A 19,221-nucleotide genomic window follows, 5' to 3' on the forward strand; every position below is an offset into this window, starting at 1 on the left:
TTAGTGTGATTTCCAATCGTTTTCGGGCTCACTTATTTATTATTGTGATTTGTGTTCGTTTGACACTTGAAGTGCTCTTTGGTTTCATTTCTGTTCGTCTTAGGTTTAATATAGCTCTTTACTTTTCTTTGAAAAACCTCTTTTGCGAAAAAAAATTTTAAATTAATTTCTGTTCGTTTTTAATTGATATTTTTTATTGACATTAACATAGATATTGACATTGATATAGATATATAGATATTGACATAGTAATTACACTGATACTTATGGGCTGAAGGGGGGGGGGTTGTCGGTATGGAGCAGAATTTGACTTCTCGCTTACACTGAACATGTCAATATCTGCATATTTAGAATTGTCGTATATTTAACGATTTCAAAGTTTTTTTTTAGCTAAATATGTGATTGACACAAAATAAAATCATCACTGTAAATTGGTAAAATGGTATCTATTAATGGTGCATGTATAAATGATCACGTTGAAATGATCAAAAACTTTCAACTGAACCTTTAAATACCATTCTATGATGTTATAATTCCCTGCTAGTTCCAGTGGCGTCAATTGAAGGAGGGCAGAGATGCATGTGCCCTTCCTTCATTGTTTACCCTGCCTATATTTTGAAGAACACCCTTTTTTGGAATATTTATCTTGAAAATTCCCATTTTTGGTATTATCATGGAAAAATAAAAAAACCCGCAAATTTGCCTCCCTCTAGACATTGAAGTATATTTTCCCCCTCCCCGAATTTTGAAACTTAATGCCGCTAGCCTAGCCACTAGAACTAGTTCTGTTATTCAACAGGCGATTTTGAAATTTTTTTGAAGATTTTGAATATTTGATATTTTGATTGACATAGCTTTTTTTTTTGGTTGATAAAAAAAATATTTGCATAAAAATTTTTGGTTTTTATCGTTATGAATTAAGAATTAAGATGTTAAATTTTGATAATAATTGTAATGTAGAGCTTTAAATGGATGGGCACGTGGAATATTATTTGAACAAGTTGATTGAAAATGTGCATAATCTTTGGGCCTCTATAGGGTTGAAGTTCTTCTGACCACCGTCATTTTACAACCTAAGTATAGACAAAGTATACCGACCATCCCCCTAAATCTGCCCTAGAATTTCCAACCTAAGATCCCTAGGCGTAACCCTCTTGACAACCTTTAATTCAAATATTGTCTTTTGATTTAGTTTAAGATCCCTTTCATGCCCTGAAAGTTCTAACTTAATACCCTAAGCCGTTCCTGAGATATTGCGGATATGCTCTTTTGACGACCTGCACATTTTGTGTTTTGATTTAGTTCAAAATCCCCCTCAATATTCCCCGAAAGTTTAACTCTTAGAAACTTGGCCTTACTAGTAGTTTTAGCACTAGCATTAGTAGAAGTAGTAGTATGCACATTTTGCCTTTTTGTTAGTTCAACATCCAATCAAATTATTCTGAAAGTTTAAACTTAATACTCTGAGCTGATCCTGAGACGTTGTTAATACGCCCTTTTAACATTCTGCATGCATATAGTGTTTTTGATTTGGTTCAACATTCCCCTCAACATTCCCTGAATTTTTTACCATACTACCCTTAGCCATAGAATTAGTAGAAGTAGTAGTTGTAGTAAATAGTAGCAGTAGTAGTATTAATAGGAGTAGTAGAAGTAGTATGCACAAGTGCCTTTTGTTTAGTTCGACTTCCCTCCCAACATTCCCTGAAAGGTTCAACTTAGTGCCATAAGCTGTGTATGAGATATTGCTGATAGTCATTGTTAACAATCTGCTAATATATAGTGTGTTTTGATTTCGTTCAGTACCACCCTCAACATTTCCTGAAAGTTTCATCCTTATAACCTTATCCTTTGCCGTAGTAGTAGTAGGACTAGTAGGAGTTTGCAAATGACAAGCGTGTGAATGCCAAAGGCCTAAGCATCCCTTGAATGAACAATGTGTGCCGTAATATAACAAGATTGTCAGTGCCGAAGATCCAAACGTATGGACGAAGGTGACAACAGGAGACGAAGCCGACTTTTGCAAGCAAGAGTTTGTGAAGCCGACCTATGTGGCTAGCTTATCTAATTTTATTTTATAAAGAATGGCTCGCATGAACATGTTGTACCAAAAGCTTTAATAATTTTGATTGCGTTTTAATTCGGATGCTTCGATACTTTAATGCTTAGATGCTTCGCATGCTTTAACACATTTATATTGTCTTTTAATTTGGATACTTCTTTTCATCCAATTCTTTTCATCCTTTTCATCTCTTCCAATTCTCATCCAATCTTTATATAATCCAATTTTATCATTCTTTCTGTGGAGCTCTCGTAAATGAAAGTTACTGCTCAGAATTGATCAATGTGGGATTTTAGTTTCAACTTTTTAAAATTCAGATTTGCGTTAAATCCTTTTGTTGAATTTAAAGGAAGGTTGGAAAGGTCTAGTCTAAATTAATCCTGATTTGTTTGTTTTCTACAAGGCTAATACATTTACTATACTATTAGCACCTGGAGCCTTATCATTTTTTGATCCTTTTAGTACTGTCGCTAATTCTTCATCACAAAACAAATCTTCCTTCAAATCCAAGGTATCCCAAACTTTTTCATTTTCCTCTATATCTTTTCCTGCAACTCTATCGTGCTTTAGCACATTCTCAAAATGTTCTGCCCATCTCTCTTTAGCTCTTTCCTTATCACTAATTGTGGTCCCGTTCCTATCTTAAACTGGGACAAGTCCGGATTGACTAATCCCTCTTATCATATCCCTCTTGCCATCAGCAACTTCATAAATTGTTTTTCTACAAATAGCAAGGAGAAAGTAAGACGATAAAAAGCATTTCGTATAGGAATTCTGTCAAATCCCCCCCCCCCATTGCAAAATTTCGCCTGGGAAGTTTACCCCGGAAATTTCCCTCCACAGGGAAAATTATCCCCATGGAAACTCATCACAAGCACAACCCCCCCCTAAAAATATCTGTATACTTCCCAGTAACAAATACTAGGCTGTAGGTAAACAACGGGACAGTTGAATACTAAACTTGAGGGTTAAAAATTTGACAATGTGGAAGATAGTTGGAATAATTTTAGAAAAAAAAATTTGTGAAGTTGCTAATGGTGTCTTAGGGAAGAAAGTTAGGACTGCAGCTAGGAATATCAGTGAAAAAGCTTTATGTTTAATAAAGAAGAGAAGGGGCTTCTACAAGAATTATCTGAGTTATAAATCATATGAAAATAAGAGGAATGTAAAGAAAGTGGAGAAAACACTAAAATATGAACTAAGGAGGTGTGAAGTGGAGGCCATGGATAAAATTGTCGAGGATCTGGAAGATGCAGCTAGATGGCATAATAGCAAAACATTTGTACTGGCATGTTAATAAATTAAGAGGGACTAGGCAATCCGGACTTGACCCAGTTAAAGATAGGAACGGGGTGGCAATTAGTGATAAGAAAAGAGTTCAAGAGAGATGGGCAGAACATTTTGAGAATGTGCTAAAACGAGATAGAGTTGCAGGAAAAGATATAGAGGAAAATGAAAAAGTTTGGGATACCTTGGATTTGAAGGAAGATTTGTTTTGAGATGAAGAATTAACGACAGTTCTAAAAGGATCAAAAAATGATAAGGCTCCAGGTGCTAATAGTATAGTAAATGAATTTCTTAAATAGGGTGGCTCTGAGGTTAGAAATAAGTTCTTGAAGATTATTAATATGATTTTTGAAAGAGGGAAGTACCTAACGATTTCGGGAAATCCTTAATTAAACCACTGTATAAGAAAAGTGATAAGAAAAGTGACTGTATAAGAAGAGTGTCGTAATTGTCGAGGCATTAGTCTGGTCTCTGTCGGTAGCAAATTACTTAGTAATATGATACTTTTTAGACTGAGAGATACTGTAGACAAAGTTTTAAGAGAAGAACAGTTAGGTTTTAGAAAAGGTAGAGGATGTGTTGACCTCATTTTCACTCTTAGGTTAATGATTGAGAATTGCCTGAGTTGTCTAACACCTTTGGTCCTCAGTTTTATAGATTAAGAGAAAGCGTTCGATTCTTTTGATAGAAGAGCTTTAGCAAATGTCTTATCCTTGTATGATATACCAGACAAATATATTACAGTGATTAGTGTTTGCATTACATTACAGTGATTAGTAATTGAGTTTGCAAATTTTGGCTCAGAACCCCTATGCCATCCCAAGGCCAGAACATAATTTGCACTTTACTGAAAAAACATAAATGTTTTTAATTTTATAACTTTAATAAATCAAATAATATTAACATTTTGATTACTAAATATCAGTATATGTATATTAAACTGATAATGCACATTCATTTGTATTTTTTTCAGTAAAGTGCACATTATGTTCTGGCCTTGGAATGGCATAGGGGCTTTGAGCCCTACTCATGTTAATATCTGCTCGTTTTGAGTTTGACTCGGTTATTTATTGTAATTTCTGATCCTTTTGGGTTTCATTTATTTACCGATGCTGATTTGTGGTAGTTTCACGCTTGGTAGATTATTTTTTTATTTTATTTTTGCTCATTTATGGTTTAATGGGCTTCTTTACTTTTCTTTGAAAAACTTATTTTGCGGAAAGTTTTTTTTAATAACTTTCTGTTCGTTTTATACTGACATAGTCTTTTCAGGGAAAAAGAAAATAATTTTTTAAATCTTTTTTTTTAAATTTTATAGTTTGGCCTGCTATTTGTATGCTGGAGAAACTTTTTCAGCAATTTTTAACAACATACACCCTTTTAAAAATTTGTACACAAATAGTAGTGTTTAATTTAGTTTCATACCTCTTCTAGTTGACGTGAAATAGAAAATTTCATACCATTCGCAACAATAATCTGTTTACTTTCTTTGATAGCTTGGATACACTTACGCTATTTTGATTTGGTTAAATTTTAAGAGCAGAAGTAGCCTCGAAATTTTGAACATAAAACCCTTAGTCGTTCTTGGGATACTGCTGAGATTCCTTATTGGGAATTAGCATTAACACAGTGCATTTTGGTTTAATCTGAAGGTAACATTTAGTTTTAAACATCATAGGAAATGGGAGGGGGGCTAGTTGCCTTCCAATCACTTTCGACTATTAGCCCTTTTTAGTCCTTTCTATTTTCAACCGAATGAGACCTTTTCGAAGTTCCTAAGACAACTCCTTCGATACGAAGTGCCCTTTTATAAAAAAAAAAAAAAAACTACATTGTACCCACATCGATGTTTGCTATAAAAATATCAAGCCTTCCAATAACTTTTGACTATTAAAAAGGCACTAGGCCTTTCAATTTCCAATCGACTGAGCCCTTTTTGAGTTTCTATGACAACCCTTTCTATAAACACCTTATATTCCCCAAAGGCATAAATTACAACCCTTTCCCTGGGGGCTGTGATGGGGTTGTCATCCTCAAATACCTAATTTCCAAAACTTTCAACTACGTTAAACAAAATAGCTATCTAAAAATTTTGATTGGATGTGTTTGGGAAATGGTGGGCGTGAGAGAGGCGTTAGTTGCTCTCCAATCACGTTCAACTATTAAAAAAGGCACTAGCCCTTTTAATTTCCAAACGAATGAGCTCTTTTTAATGTTTCTGCGACAACGCTTTCTATAAAAAACCTTATATGCCCCAGGGCATAATTTACAACCCTTGACCTGAGGTTGTCATCCTCAAAGACATAATTTTCGGACCTTTCAACTACGTTGAACAAAAAGTCTATCTCAAAATTTTGGTTGGATGTGTTTGGGGAAATGGTGGGCGTGAGAGGGGGGGGGGTTACTGGCCATCCAATCACTTTCGGCTATTAGAAAGGGCACTAGCCATTTCAATTTCTAATCGAATGATTCATTTTTGAAGTTTCTACGACAACGCTCTCTACAATAAAAATAACCTTATATGCCCCAAGGGCATAACTTACAACCCTTGCCCTGAGGGCTGTGGGGGATGGGTTATCCTCAAGAACATAATTTCCAGACTTTTTAACCACGCTAATATAAATGGCTGTTTCGATCCTTTGATTATATATGTTTGTATAAATGGTGAATGTGAGAGGGGCATTAGTTATCCTCCCACCAATTCTGAATTTCGAAAAGCCCACAAAACCTTCCAATTTCCAATTAAACGAGCCCTTTTTGAAGCTTCTACAACATCACTATCTATAAAAACCTTATACGTCCCCAGGATATAACTTACAACCCTTCTGAGGGGGGTTATCATCCTCAAAGACCTGATTTCCAAAACTTCTAAATACGTTGAACAAAATGGCTATCTAATAATTTTGATTGGATGTGTTTGGGGGAAAAGTGGGCATGAGAGGGAGGTTAGTTGCCCTTAAATCACTCTACTATTCATAAGGGCACTAGCCCTTTGAATTTCCAATCGAATTATCCCTTTTTCAAGTTTCTGCGACAAAGCTTTCAATAAAAACCTTACATGCCCCCAGGGCATAACTTACAACCCTTACCCTGAGGGCTGTGGGGGGATTGTCATCTTGAAGATATAATTTCCGGACCTTTCAATTAATTTGAATAAAATGGCTATCTCAAAATTTTGAGTGGATGTGTTTGGATAAATGGTAGGCGTGGAAGTGGTGTTAGTTGCCTTCAAATCACTTTCGACTGTTAAAAAAGACACTAGCCATTTCAATTTCCAATCAAATGAGCCATTTTTGAAGTTTCTATGACAGCGCATTCTATAAAAAACATTATTTGCCCACAGGGCATAACTTAAAACGCTTGCCCTGAGGGCTGTGGGGGAGGGGGTTGTCATCCTCAAAAACCTATTTTCCAGAACCTTGAACTACACTGAACAAAATGGCTGTTTCAAAGTTTAGATATGATGTGTTTGGGGAAAAGGTGGGCTCGAGAGGGGTGTTAGTTGTCTTCCAATCACTTTCGACTATTAAAAAGGGCACTAGCCCTTTGAATTTCTAATCGAACGAGCCTTTTTGAAGTTTCTACGACAACGCTTTCTATAAAAACCTTATATGCCCTCAGGGCATAACTTACAACCTTTGCCCTAAAAGCTGTGGGGGAGTGTCCTCCTCAAAAACATAATTTCTATTTGGAAATCAACTACGCTGAACAAAATGGTTATCTCCAAATTTTGATTGGATGTGTTTGGGGAAATGTTGGGTGTGGAAGGGGTGTTAGTTGCCTTCCATTACTGTCGACTATTAAAAAGGGCACAAGCCACTCTAATTTCCAATCGAATGAGCCCTTTTCGAAGTTTCTACGACATCTCCTTTGATTCGAAGTGCCCTGTTCTAAGACCAAGAACCAAAAAAAAAAAAAAAAATACATTTTGCTAACATCATTGTTTACTTAGGCAGCGCTGTTGCGAATGATTTCCTAGAAGAAAGATTACAGAGGCGTGTCCGTTTTTTTTTTTTTTTAATTCCCAGGAGGTGATCTTATCGAAGCGATGGTCCTAGAAGATCAAGACAGCTCTTATTTGAACGAAAACTAAAAGCTCTGTTGCTCTTCTTAAGTAGCTTAAAACATTGTGCCTCGGGAAAATGATATGTTCTTCAATTCTGGGGCACCATACGACGATTTTGGCCCGAAGGCGACTAAATTGCTATCGATTGAAAAATTTAAGAGGACCGATTGACTTGGAAGTATCAAAAACTAACCTTCCCAGTTCCAGAGGAAGTAATGCTGCAAGGTGGCGAACTTATCCGTACTCAACAATGGATAAATGGTTAATTTATTTTAAAGCTTTATTTGATTAAGTTGATTCACTTAGTTTTTCTTAAAACTACGGACAGTTATGTATAATTGCTCATGAGCTACTGTGAAGGACGAGTGGTCAGTCTGTGTTGGCAGGGCAGTGTGGTAAATTTCTTGAGGAGTATATTTTAATGCCCAAATTGTCCAATTATAGGGATTAATTTAGAAACTGATTTGGGGTATGAGGGGAGCGGGAGATAGGAATTCGTATCTCCTCATTGAAACTAAGCCTGAATAAGGGTGCTCTGGGGTGATTACGTTTTTTTGTATTGCAGAAAAATGTTGTTTTTGTGTAACATAAAGTATTTAATTTATATTGTTACTGGCACTCTCCACCTCACCTGGAGATTTGGAGGGATGGGATAGTTAATGTACACCATCAAGAAATTTACCGGAAATACTGTTTTTATCAACATTTAGAATGAATATACACTATTGGCTTTATGTTTTTTTTTTATTGAACAGTTAGTGGTAATTAACTGTAAGTAAGGAGGTATTCGTGCTAAGAGTAACCGAAACTCTGAAAAAGGGAGTTCTAAAAAGAATCTATACCCGAAAATAATTGGATTTTTATACTGATTTTAAACATATAAGATTCATTGAGTTTAAAGTTACCCATCAAAAGTTAAGATCCCAAGAAAATGTGTGCAATTTTTGAAAAAGGGGAAAATGAACCCAAAAAGGTGAGTGATTTTGATGAAAATTTCACCATCGAATTTATTATGTAAGAAAACTCTATCGCATAGTTTCAAGCCCTTGTCTTCAAAACCTGAAATTTTGTACGTTTTTAGAGTTCTGCCACTTTGTGGGGTAAAACGACAGTTTTAGCCCAAAGGCTGCAGAAAAGCCATCGACTGAAATATCTTAGATAGCCAGTGGATTTAAACTCATCAAAATACTACTTATTGAGCTTCCTAGTTTCAGAGACAATAATACCTGACGCTGGAGCATTCGTATTAGAAATTGATCTCTAATCCCTCTTGATTCTCGGGAATAATTTTTGGTTTAAGCGTTTATTATTGGTTATGTGGGGTTATTGCACCCCTACTATTGCTACAATTTATTTCTGTGTAGCATGAACGATTACATTCACATGCCTATTGGAGCAGAGGTATAAAAGTGGGAGTAGGGTATCATGAGCTTTACCCGGAAATTTCTGGGGGGGGGGTGCTACCAGGAGCTTTGTTTTCACTGAGTTTAAATGGTAATATTTATCATTTCCTATTTATGTACAATGTTTAATATGTTAATATCTTTTATGTTTAAGACCTAAAGATGTCCATGGAAACTACTATTACTCATATTAACAACTCCTTGCAGGACCAAGGTGCCTGAGACTAACACTAACACAGCTGCGCACGTTTCTTCTCTTCCGTGGTCAGTTCAAAGCTTCACTCCTTAACCGCTCCCAAAAAGTTCCAGTTTTCTCTAAATCCTTCCTTACGACATCTTCTTACCCCGTTCGGGGCCGACCTTCTTTTCGTTTGGCCCTACATGGATAGCCAAAAAGAACGATCTTTGGCAGTCTGTCATGCTTCATCTGCAAAACCTGTTCTAGTCATCTCATCCGTTTTCTCTGATTATAACCATTGAAGGACGAGTGGTCCTTCAATGGTTCTCCTCATTAAAAATCCTCAAAAAATCCTCCTCATTATTCTGAAGTGTCCATGTTTCAAAACCATGCTTGACTACTGTCATCACCGTAGCTTCCAGTAATCTAGTATTGGTCCACATATTTATTTTCTCGTTCTTCCAAACTGTTTTCCAGAGTGAAAATTCTTGGCTAATCTACTATTTACTTCTTCACTGCATCTACCATATTCACTATTAATACTACCCAAGTAAGTGAAGCTATCCACTTGACCAAATCTTCTTGTTACCCAACATCACCTCTTCACCGTCATGTGTTCCTAGTCTAAGCGGCTTAGTCTTCTTAAAATTAATTTTTAAACCTGTTCTTCCACCTTGAACTCTCCAAATTTCTAAAAATCCATTCATTTTTCTAATTCGTTTATTTTTTTTATCTGGGACACGCAAATAATCTGCATAATCAAAGTGTACTTTATTGCTTTCTCTACTTCCCTTACTATCTTCCTATTCTCATTTGATTTGTCACACAAATACTTCTTGCACTAATCCCTCGTCTTTTTTAACGAGTTTAAACTTTTTTCATAATCATGCCTACAATTATCAGCCTACCTTTGGGAGTTATAAAACAGGTTTGTTCGAAAAAATCGCCTATAAAACCCTTGGAAGTAATAAATAATTTTGATTTTCCAGCCCCTACGCTACCAATAAATATTCAAGGGGTGCATTTTGCCAGGGATGAATCATACTCGAGGCATTGTTTTTGCTTGAACGCAAAAAAAGGGTGTTGAAGTTGGTATTAATAGCCCTCCTTCTCATTTCAGATAGCCTTGGGTCAAATTGTTCGTAGTGACAAACTTTAAGTTTCACTAAAAACAAAAACCTAAAAAAAATTTGGTTAAAATATATGCTAAAGTAAAATTTATATTATTCACACTGATTCTGAATACGCAAAATATATCAATTTTAAAGTTACTTATTAATATTTATTGGCATAGAAATATTTGCATAAGTATGAGTCCTGAGGGGGCAAAAGCACCCCTCTTACTATGGAGATAATAGTTTATTTTGGATAATTATGGGCTACTTAATATCTAAAAGAACATGAAGTAAATGAGCTCTTTTTCTCGAAGCAACGCTATGCAAAATTAAATTCTAATTTAAGGAGTTGAGATTAATAGGTAGTAGCACTTTTCGCATTTAAGTTAACCCTGAATATACTATGAAATACGAACAGAAATTAAGTGTAAGAATAAGTTTTTCAAATGAGAGCAAAGACTAATATTAAAACTTAAAAAAAGACGAAGAATTCCTCCGTGTGTCAGAGTGGCTGCTCCCTCCTCACCCCCTCACCCTCCTAACCCTTTTATGTTAAAGTTTGACTTTATGCCCTAATTCTTCAAGAACGACTGCTCAAGCACTAGGGCAGTTGAATTCGAATGGGGAGTATTTTTAAAGCACTATAGACGTTTAGAGTAAAGAGTTTAGGAGGGGACAGGCTACCCTGATATATGGAATAAATATTCGTTTGAGTTTTGAATTCGCCTTTTATTTCCATTTGAGAAAATTTTTCGTTTTTATTTAATTTGTATTAAAGGTAATAATAGGCTAGTTCATGTTTTCACCCTTTTTCTTTTGTCAGCTTGCTGCAGTTTGCAGTGGAAAATTAATATTATAATTAACATAAACTAGTTACAATATACAAGTACATGTTTTCGTCCTTTTCATATTTGTCAGATTGCTACGGTTTGGCAAATTGTTAGGAGCGTCTTGGCTTGCAAAAGCGGAAACTACAAACGATTAGATATTGTACAAAGAGAGGATATTAATTCATTAGAACCAAGTTTGCTGCAAGATACGAGGTAAGATATTTCCTTTCTTCTATATGAAAAATATTATACATTTCTTCTCAAAATTTATCAAATGCTTCGAAATTTTGAATTTGGTTGGAATATAATATTTAAAGCAAAGCTGCGCATATTGGAATGAGGGGTGGGGCATTATCCAAATCTAGATTCCAGAATAAGAGAAACTGTCTTATCGGCTAACCTGATTTGGTTTTTCAAAGCAATGTCTGTTGCACCAGTAGGAACGCTGGTATTCTGTTAGTCTTGGTGATTGTCATGTATAACGCTCCAAGTAATTCAAATCAGATCAATCCAGGACATTTAACTATTTGGAAGTTCAACCCTATAGCCATTCAATTTATTTGGATTTAAGAATCTGTTGAATGGAGTCTGGTCATAGTATTCTCGAATCGCTTCATTTGGGATATTTTTATATTTTAAGGGATCGTCAGGTTAAAAAGAATCATGACTATGTCTTGTGTTTCCTATTTTATGCACTAACTATTGAAGTGTAAAACATGTAAAACTTTTTAACTGGCAATTTGTTCTTGCCATATTGTGGCTTACATGGTTATTGTTTCTGTTTTCTGTTTCTGTTCTGTTTTCAAAGTACCTGTTTCTGTTCTGTTAACAAAAAAAAATCAGAAACAAATGACCTGTTTTTTATTTACCTGTTCTGTTCTGTTTCTGTTTTTATAATAGCCATTGTGTCCTGTTTCTGTTTTTTTTTCTACCTGTTTTTGTTCTGTTTCTGATTTTATTTTAGTGATACGAGAATGAAATATTCGAGACTTCCGAACTTACAAAATAGTCTTTTAAATCATAATTTGAAATTGTGAAGAAGCGTGGTTATGCCTCATACAGTTTTAAAATTGGAATTTAAGTAAAATAATGGAACTCAGTTTGCCTAATATATCAAATAGTGCTACTATGTTGTTTCAGCTAGGCAGAATTAGGGCCTAGAAGTCAGATGAGAGTAGGTATGTGTGAAAATAGGAGGACGGTAAAGGTGTAGTTTTGTTCCACTAAAACAGCTTGTTTTTTACTGTACATTATTCAGTAAATTGGCAGCAAAGTTGCACAGATACTGTCCAGAGACAAGTGACCATTCTTTATTTCCAATCGATCAAAACAAACTGCTCTACTAAAGCTCTGCTGCAAAGCCCTGTGCCCTGTTTAAGGACAAACTGCAACTTATTGTGTTTGATAAGCCAGATATGAAACAGATTGTTTAAAAAATCAACAGGGGGCTTGAAAGCACCATCCTGGGAAAGCATCAATTATCATGTAAATGGTGCTGCTATAAAAAAAAATCATGTGCCAGAGTGTTTCACATTTCAAGAGGCTTAATCATTCTCACACAACTACTAACATCCTTTCAGCAATCTAAGTTGCAATCAGGAATTTTCACTGACAGGTAAGATGTTCCGCATTGTGACTCTAGGGAGGCTATGAGCACTTTTCTGAACTTCATGTTTTGAACATTGTCTTCATTCATCTGTTACGCACGCTCTTTGATTTTGGTCCCCTCAAAACTTAGCCTAATGACATCCTTGAAGAAGATTTCTTGGAATCCTTTGATGAAGTCGAAGATCGATTCAACTGGTAAAAATATATTCAGACGGCCTTTGTGTTCCTTGTTCTGTAAACTCCGGAAGTAAAGATACTTTTGGTGAAGACTCTGATGAAACTGATGCAGGGTCTGTGAGAAAACGATGTTGCAGTACAGGCTATCCAAAGCACTGTACGCTTATTCAAACATTGAAAAAACTGCGAAAATTATTCAGAAAACCAAAAGTTTTCACTGTCCAGCATGGCAACTTAAAAAGGTGTTGAGAGAGTGGCCTTCGTTCTCATATCCCTCTTGACATGAAAGTGCGATGGGATAGCACATTGGAAATAATTGAGTCTGAAAATAACTTAGGTAGTCGGGAAATAGTTTTTTTACATTAGACGTTTGCAAAGGTTCTATTAGGAGTCCCTTGCTTATGTCAGTAGTGTGGCCTCTATTGATTTAAAAACAGGCCCTCCCCTGTTTTAAAGGCATGCCCTGATTTAAAGACATGCCCTCCCTTTTTACATTGATTTGAGCAGACAGATAGGGAAATTAATATTGAATGTTGATTGTTGGTTATGATTGTTGTTTGATGGTTATGTTTGTTTTTTGATGGTTTTGTTGGTTATTTTGTTTCTTGGTCATTTTTGTTTGATGTTTGTTGGATGTTGATTATGTTATTTGATGGTTTTGTTGGGTATGTTTGATGTTTGTTGATGGTCATGTTTGTTGTTTATGTTATGTTTGATATTTGTTGGTTAGGTTTGTTGGATGTTTGTTGGTTATGTTTGTTGGATGTTGGTTATGTTTGATGTTTATGATCGTTATGAATAATGTTTGTTGGTTATGTTTCTTGAATGCGTTAGTTGAACATATTTGTTGTTTGTTGGTCATGTTTGTTGGTTTTGGATATGCTTTTGCACATGTTTGTTAGTTTTGGATATTCTTTTGCGCATGTTTGTTGGTTATTGTTTGATGGCTATGTTTGCTGGTTAGGTGATGATTATGTGGTTATGAGTGTTTATTATCTTTTTTTTGTTTGTTATGATGGTTATGATTAATGTTTGTTGGTTTTGTTTGTTGTTTGTTGGTTATGTTTCTTGGCTTGGATATATTTGAAAATAAATGATTACTAGCCTGCCATCCCATATATCTAGGCAAAATTGTCAGGTGTTTTTTCCCCAATACATGTCCAAACATACCTTCCCAGGTGGTAGAAGCAATATTGTTTTGCCACTACTGAACCACTACTTAAACGGTACATCACGGTACACACTCCTTTGTATTTAATGCGCATGCCTTCTGACATCACGCCACACACCCCTAAGCTTTAAAGGGGGGGAGCTCCCAACCCCTCAAGGCGTCACACCTACGCAAGACTCCGTGACACACCCCCTCTGGACTCCTATGACGTCGTACGACCTTAGCCCATTTCAAACGGACAGGTCTAGTATTCTTGTAATTTTATGTAACTTTGCGACAGGAACCCATTTGGCAATCCCCGTTTATAACGTAACGAGAGCACAAACTTTATGTAATTATTTTGCAACACTGTCATGTAAAACTTTTTTCGCCCCGAAACGCTCAAAGTGTTTTTCCTTTCCTTCATTTTTCCCTAGTTCTTGACCCCGCCAGGACTCGAAAGGTCATTCCCTTCCAATGGCTTTGGGCCTTACCTGGAAAAACTATACTGCTATTCCCTGTATTTTGTATCTGGAACCATATTGTAAAATTAACCTACTGCATGACAGCTAAGATTCCCTATTACTCTCCCAATTTGACACGCTCGAGGAGTCATTTGCTCTCAAGATATCAATAAAGGGAAATGCATGGCATATTTGCGCTACAGAATACATCTTAAAAACACAGACATTGTAAATAAAAGTTTTATTATTTAAAACAAAATTACAAACAATTTTAAAAACATAGAAACGAAACACTTTAAAAACATGACAAAAAAAATAAAGTGTGAAAAAAGCCGCATCGTTAATATATGCAAAAAGAACCGTGTAATATAGAAAATAATTGGTTCTAGCATGCAACCCAGGGGTTAGGGGAGGGGGGAGTGTTATTAGAGATAAACTTAAAGCGTTTTAAGAGATCTACAATGGATTCTTCATGAAAATATCAATTTTTTCGAATGGGATGTTAGATTTCACACCATCATCATAATACTCCCCCCATCCTTCCAATGATATTAGAGTTTAATTTTTACGCAATAAAATACATCCTGAGACTGCAATACATGTCAAATAATCTCATTTTTTTATCGATTTTTTCATGATATTATATTCACACAATATCAAATCAATGACCCATTTTAGAAACGAACGCACCGCATACCGCATTGTCGTCTCTGAAATAACTCGGTCTGGAGAAAGCCCTATAATTGGGGGGAGGGGAGGCATCTGGGAGGGGAGGAGCACCGTTTTTTCCGTCCCCAGCTCACAACAGCACTTTTTCCACTGTTTTATTTATATTTTTTTTTTCGTTGCGCAAAGCGATAATTTTCAATGTTTTTTAAATGTTTATTTATTGTTAGCCCGCCTCCGTCCATTAGAGGTACCGGTCCACTCGCTGACCGCCTCCGACGAAGTGTCCAGTTCACCGAGCGGTTTCTCTCTGTCCTTACGCAACCCATGGCACATTTTTCAGCAAAAATATCAAAACATACAAAGGGAGAAATTCTTGTTCCCACCCATACCACGCACTGATGGGGAGTGTCAGTGTTTACTCATTCCGGGGACGAAATCCAGATTTCGGCTAGGCGATAAAGCAGGTTAAAAATTGTCTTGCTCGAGATAACTTAAAAAGTAGTAATAATAGAGAAATTATCATACAATTTCTAGGACATGCCCGCCTCTGACATCACACCATCCCTGTTTCTAGTGCTCAGCAAGCAAGATTCCCACCCCTGACAGGCCCACCCAGGATTCCAGGCGTTCTATTATTTCTCTTATATTGACATGACTCCTAGCCATTTTCTTGGTAAATTGTTTTTCTGGAATACCCCCAGGATTTCTGTGACCAGGTCTAAAATAAACGACCCCATTGTAACTCTCAAGCCAGACTAAAAGGACTACTTGGGAGAATCCTCCAAGCAAGGTACACACAAATAGCTGCTGCATATTCATGGCAATGCACATCTTTAGCAATGCTACCGAACGGGAGAGGTTTGAAGATAAATAGCTCATCTTGCGAGAAGAGCAGGTGTCCAAACCGTTAAAAAGAATACTTTTAGCCCAGAGTGGAATGGCGCTGCCTCACTGTTTTCACACTGGCACCAGCCCTCGTCATCCCCTCATCATCCCCCCGTCATCCATGTGGTACCAGCCCTCACCCTCTAGGGCATTTTCAATCTTCTCACTCCGAAAATAAACTTCTGGAATCGTATTAAACAATATATTTTTGAAAACAGAGAAGTCCCCCCCCCTTCATTGCTAGCGTTTGATTCTCTGAGCATTTCACCTCACAGTGCCAGACTATTACTGCCCCTGTGACACACCTCTGACATTGCCCCATCTCCCTCAAAACACTTCAGACATTTCCTGTTAAAAAGTTTTAATTCAACTCTTTCATTCGGGTTTTTGCAAGTAATTCACGCCACAGTACCACACTATAACTACTCTCTAGCACTCCTATGACACTCGTCATCATCATTGTAAGCGTCTTCAAACGTTTGAAACACACACACACGCACACACACACACACACAAACACACACACATCACAAAAACATGCACGCGCACACACACACAAATTACACACACACACACACACACAGACACACACACACACACAGAAAAAACACGCTCACAGACACACAAAACACACGCACAAAAAAAACACGTACACACGCACAAAAACACACATACACAAAAACACTCACACAAACACACACACACAAAAAAACACACACACACACACAACATCATGCCATTGGATTTTATTCGTTGAACTGTAAGACTTGGAATATTTTTGTAGTGGTTTACCATTTCACTGTTTCACTCTCTTGATGTTTCAAAGTTTATCTTTAATTTTTTTTTCATTGAAATGCAAGACCTGGAATATGTTTCTAGTGGTTTACCTTGTCACTGCTACATTTTAATGGTGTTTCAAAGTTCATTTCAGGATTTTTTTTTTCATTTAAATGTAACACTTGGAATATTTTCGTAGCGTTGTGTCTTGTCACCGTTACATTCTGTTGATGTCTGAAAGTTCATTTTTTTTTTTTTTGTTGAAATGTAAGACTTACAATATTTTTGTAGCGATTTACAATATTACTGTTACACTCTCTTGATGTTTCAAAGTTTATTTTGGAATTTTTTCGTTGAAATGTAAGACTTGGAATATTTTTGTAGTGGTTTACCTTGTCACTGCTACATCAAGTCGGTGTTTCAAAGTTCGTTTCAGGATTTTTTCGTTGGAATGTAACACATGCAATATTTTCGTAGCGTTGTGTCTTGTAACCGTTACATTCTTTAGATGTTTCAAAGTTCAGTTTCGAATTTTTTCGTTGAAATGTAAGATTTGGAATATTTTTTGTAGTGTCGTGGCTCACTATGTTTCTGCTATATTCTGTTGATGTTTCAAAGTTCATTTCGGGATTTTTTCATTGAAATGTAAGACTTGGAACATTTTTTAGTGGTTTACCTTGTCACTGTTAAATTCTGTTAACGTTCCATAGTTCATTTGGATTTTTTTTGTTAAATGTAAGACTTGGAATAGTTTTGCAGAGTTGCCTCGTCGTTTACCTTGATACTGTTACATTATCATGATGTTTCAAAGTTCATTTTGGAATTTTTCGTTGAAATGTAAGACTCGGAATATTTTTTTGTAGTGTGGCGGTTCACCTTGTAACTGTTACAGGCAAAAGGTTAAGAAAGACATGCAAAAAGTTAGGTTAATTTAAGATCAGTTAGTTGCTAAGTCGAAAAAATCCTTAAATGAGCTTTAAAACATCAGCAGCATGTATCACTGACATGGTAAACCACCATTCAACAGCACAAAAATATTCCAAGTCTTACATTTCGATCCAAAAACACCATAATGAACTTTGAAACATCGACAAAACTTAGCACTGACAAGGAAAACCACGACACAACAGTATAAAAATATTCCAAGTATTACATTCCAACGAAAAAATTCCAAACCGAACTTTCAAATATCTACAGAATGTAACGGTGACAAGACACACCGCTGCGAAAATATTCCATGTGTTACATTTCAACCAAAACATCCTGAAATGAACTTTGAAGCAACGGCAGAATGTAGTACTGACAAGGTAAGCTATGACACAACAGTATAAAAATATTCCAAGTCTTTTATTTCAACGGAAAATTCCAAAATGAACTTTGAAACATCAAGAAAGTGTAGCAGTGACAAGGTAAATCATGACAAAACACAGCAAAAATATTCCAAGTCTTACAGTTCAACGAAAAAATTCCAATGGCGTGGTGTTGTGTGTGTGTTCTTTTGTGTATGTGTGTGTGTGTGTGTTTTTGTGTGTGTCTGTGTATTTGTGTGTGTGTGTTTGTGTTTGTGTGTGTGTTTTGTTTGTCTGTGTTTTTGTGTTTGTGTGTTTGTGTTTTTTTGTGTGTGTTTATTTGTTTGCATAATAATTACGTAAGGTGTGTGCTCTCGTTACGTTATAAGGGGGATTCCCCCATGGGTTCCTGTCGTAAAGTTGCATAAAATTGCGTCAACCATATTAGACCTCTCCGTTTGAAACGGGCTAAGTCGTATGACGTCATAGGAGTCCAGAGGGGGTGTTACAGAGTCTTGCGTAGGTGTGATGGCTTGAGGAGTTGGTAGTTCCGCGTATCTAACCCTTTAAAGCATAGGGGTGTGTGGCGTGACGTCAGAGGGCCTGCACATTAGTGTACTGTGATATACCTTATAAGTAGTGGTTAAGAAGTGGCAAAACATTATAGCTGCTATCACCTAAGGAGGCATGTTTGGACGTGTATTGGGGAGAAAACACCTGGCAATTTAACTAGAAATGGGGGCGGCATTGGCTAGTAACATCATTTATTTTCAAATATATCCAAGCCAACAAACAAACAAAAAACTTAACCAACACTCATAACCACATAACCGTCAAACATAACCAACAAACCTGTGCAAAACCATATGCAAAACCAATAAACATAACCAACAAACATGACCAACAAACAACATACATGCTAAACTAACACATTCAAGAAACATAACCAACAAAAATTAATGATAACCATCAAATATAAACAACATCCAACAAACATAACCAACACTCATAACCACATAACAATGAAACGTAAGCAACATACATTAATCATAACCAACAAGCATTACCAACAAGCAAAAAAATATAAACAACACTCATAACCACATAACTATCAAACATAACCACCAAACATAACCATCAAACAATAACCATCAAATATGTGCAGTAACAACAAATACAACCAACAACGAACATAACCAACAAACAACAAACATAACCAACAACAAACATCCAACAAACATAGGCAACAAACATCAAGCCT

The 19,221-nt window shown here is 36.2% G+C and overlaps 1 protein-coding gene across 1 annotated transcript in view; it reads left to right on the forward strand.

The window, feature by feature from the left end:
- LOC148951591 (GATOR2 complex protein Wdr24-like) overlaps positions 1-19,221 on the forward strand; it is a 122,740-nt gene that overhangs the window by 92,114 nt on the left and 11,405 nt on the right. The window contains exon 8 of the mRNA XM_089090373.1: positions 11,030-11,154. Coding sequence (XP_088946499.1) covers positions 11,030-11,154 — 125 coding nt within the window. The remainder of the gene's footprint in view (positions 1-11,029; positions 11,155-19,221) is intronic.

Source organism: Artemia sp. Qi Xiang Cuo, chromosome 6 (genome assembly GCF_049724085.1).
Source record: "Artemia sp. Qi Xiang Cuo chromosome 6, ASM4972408v1, whole genome shotgun sequence".
NCBI classification, from domain to species: Eukaryota; Metazoa; Arthropoda; class Branchiopoda; order Anostraca; family Artemiidae; genus Artemia; species Artemia sp. Qi Xiang Cuo.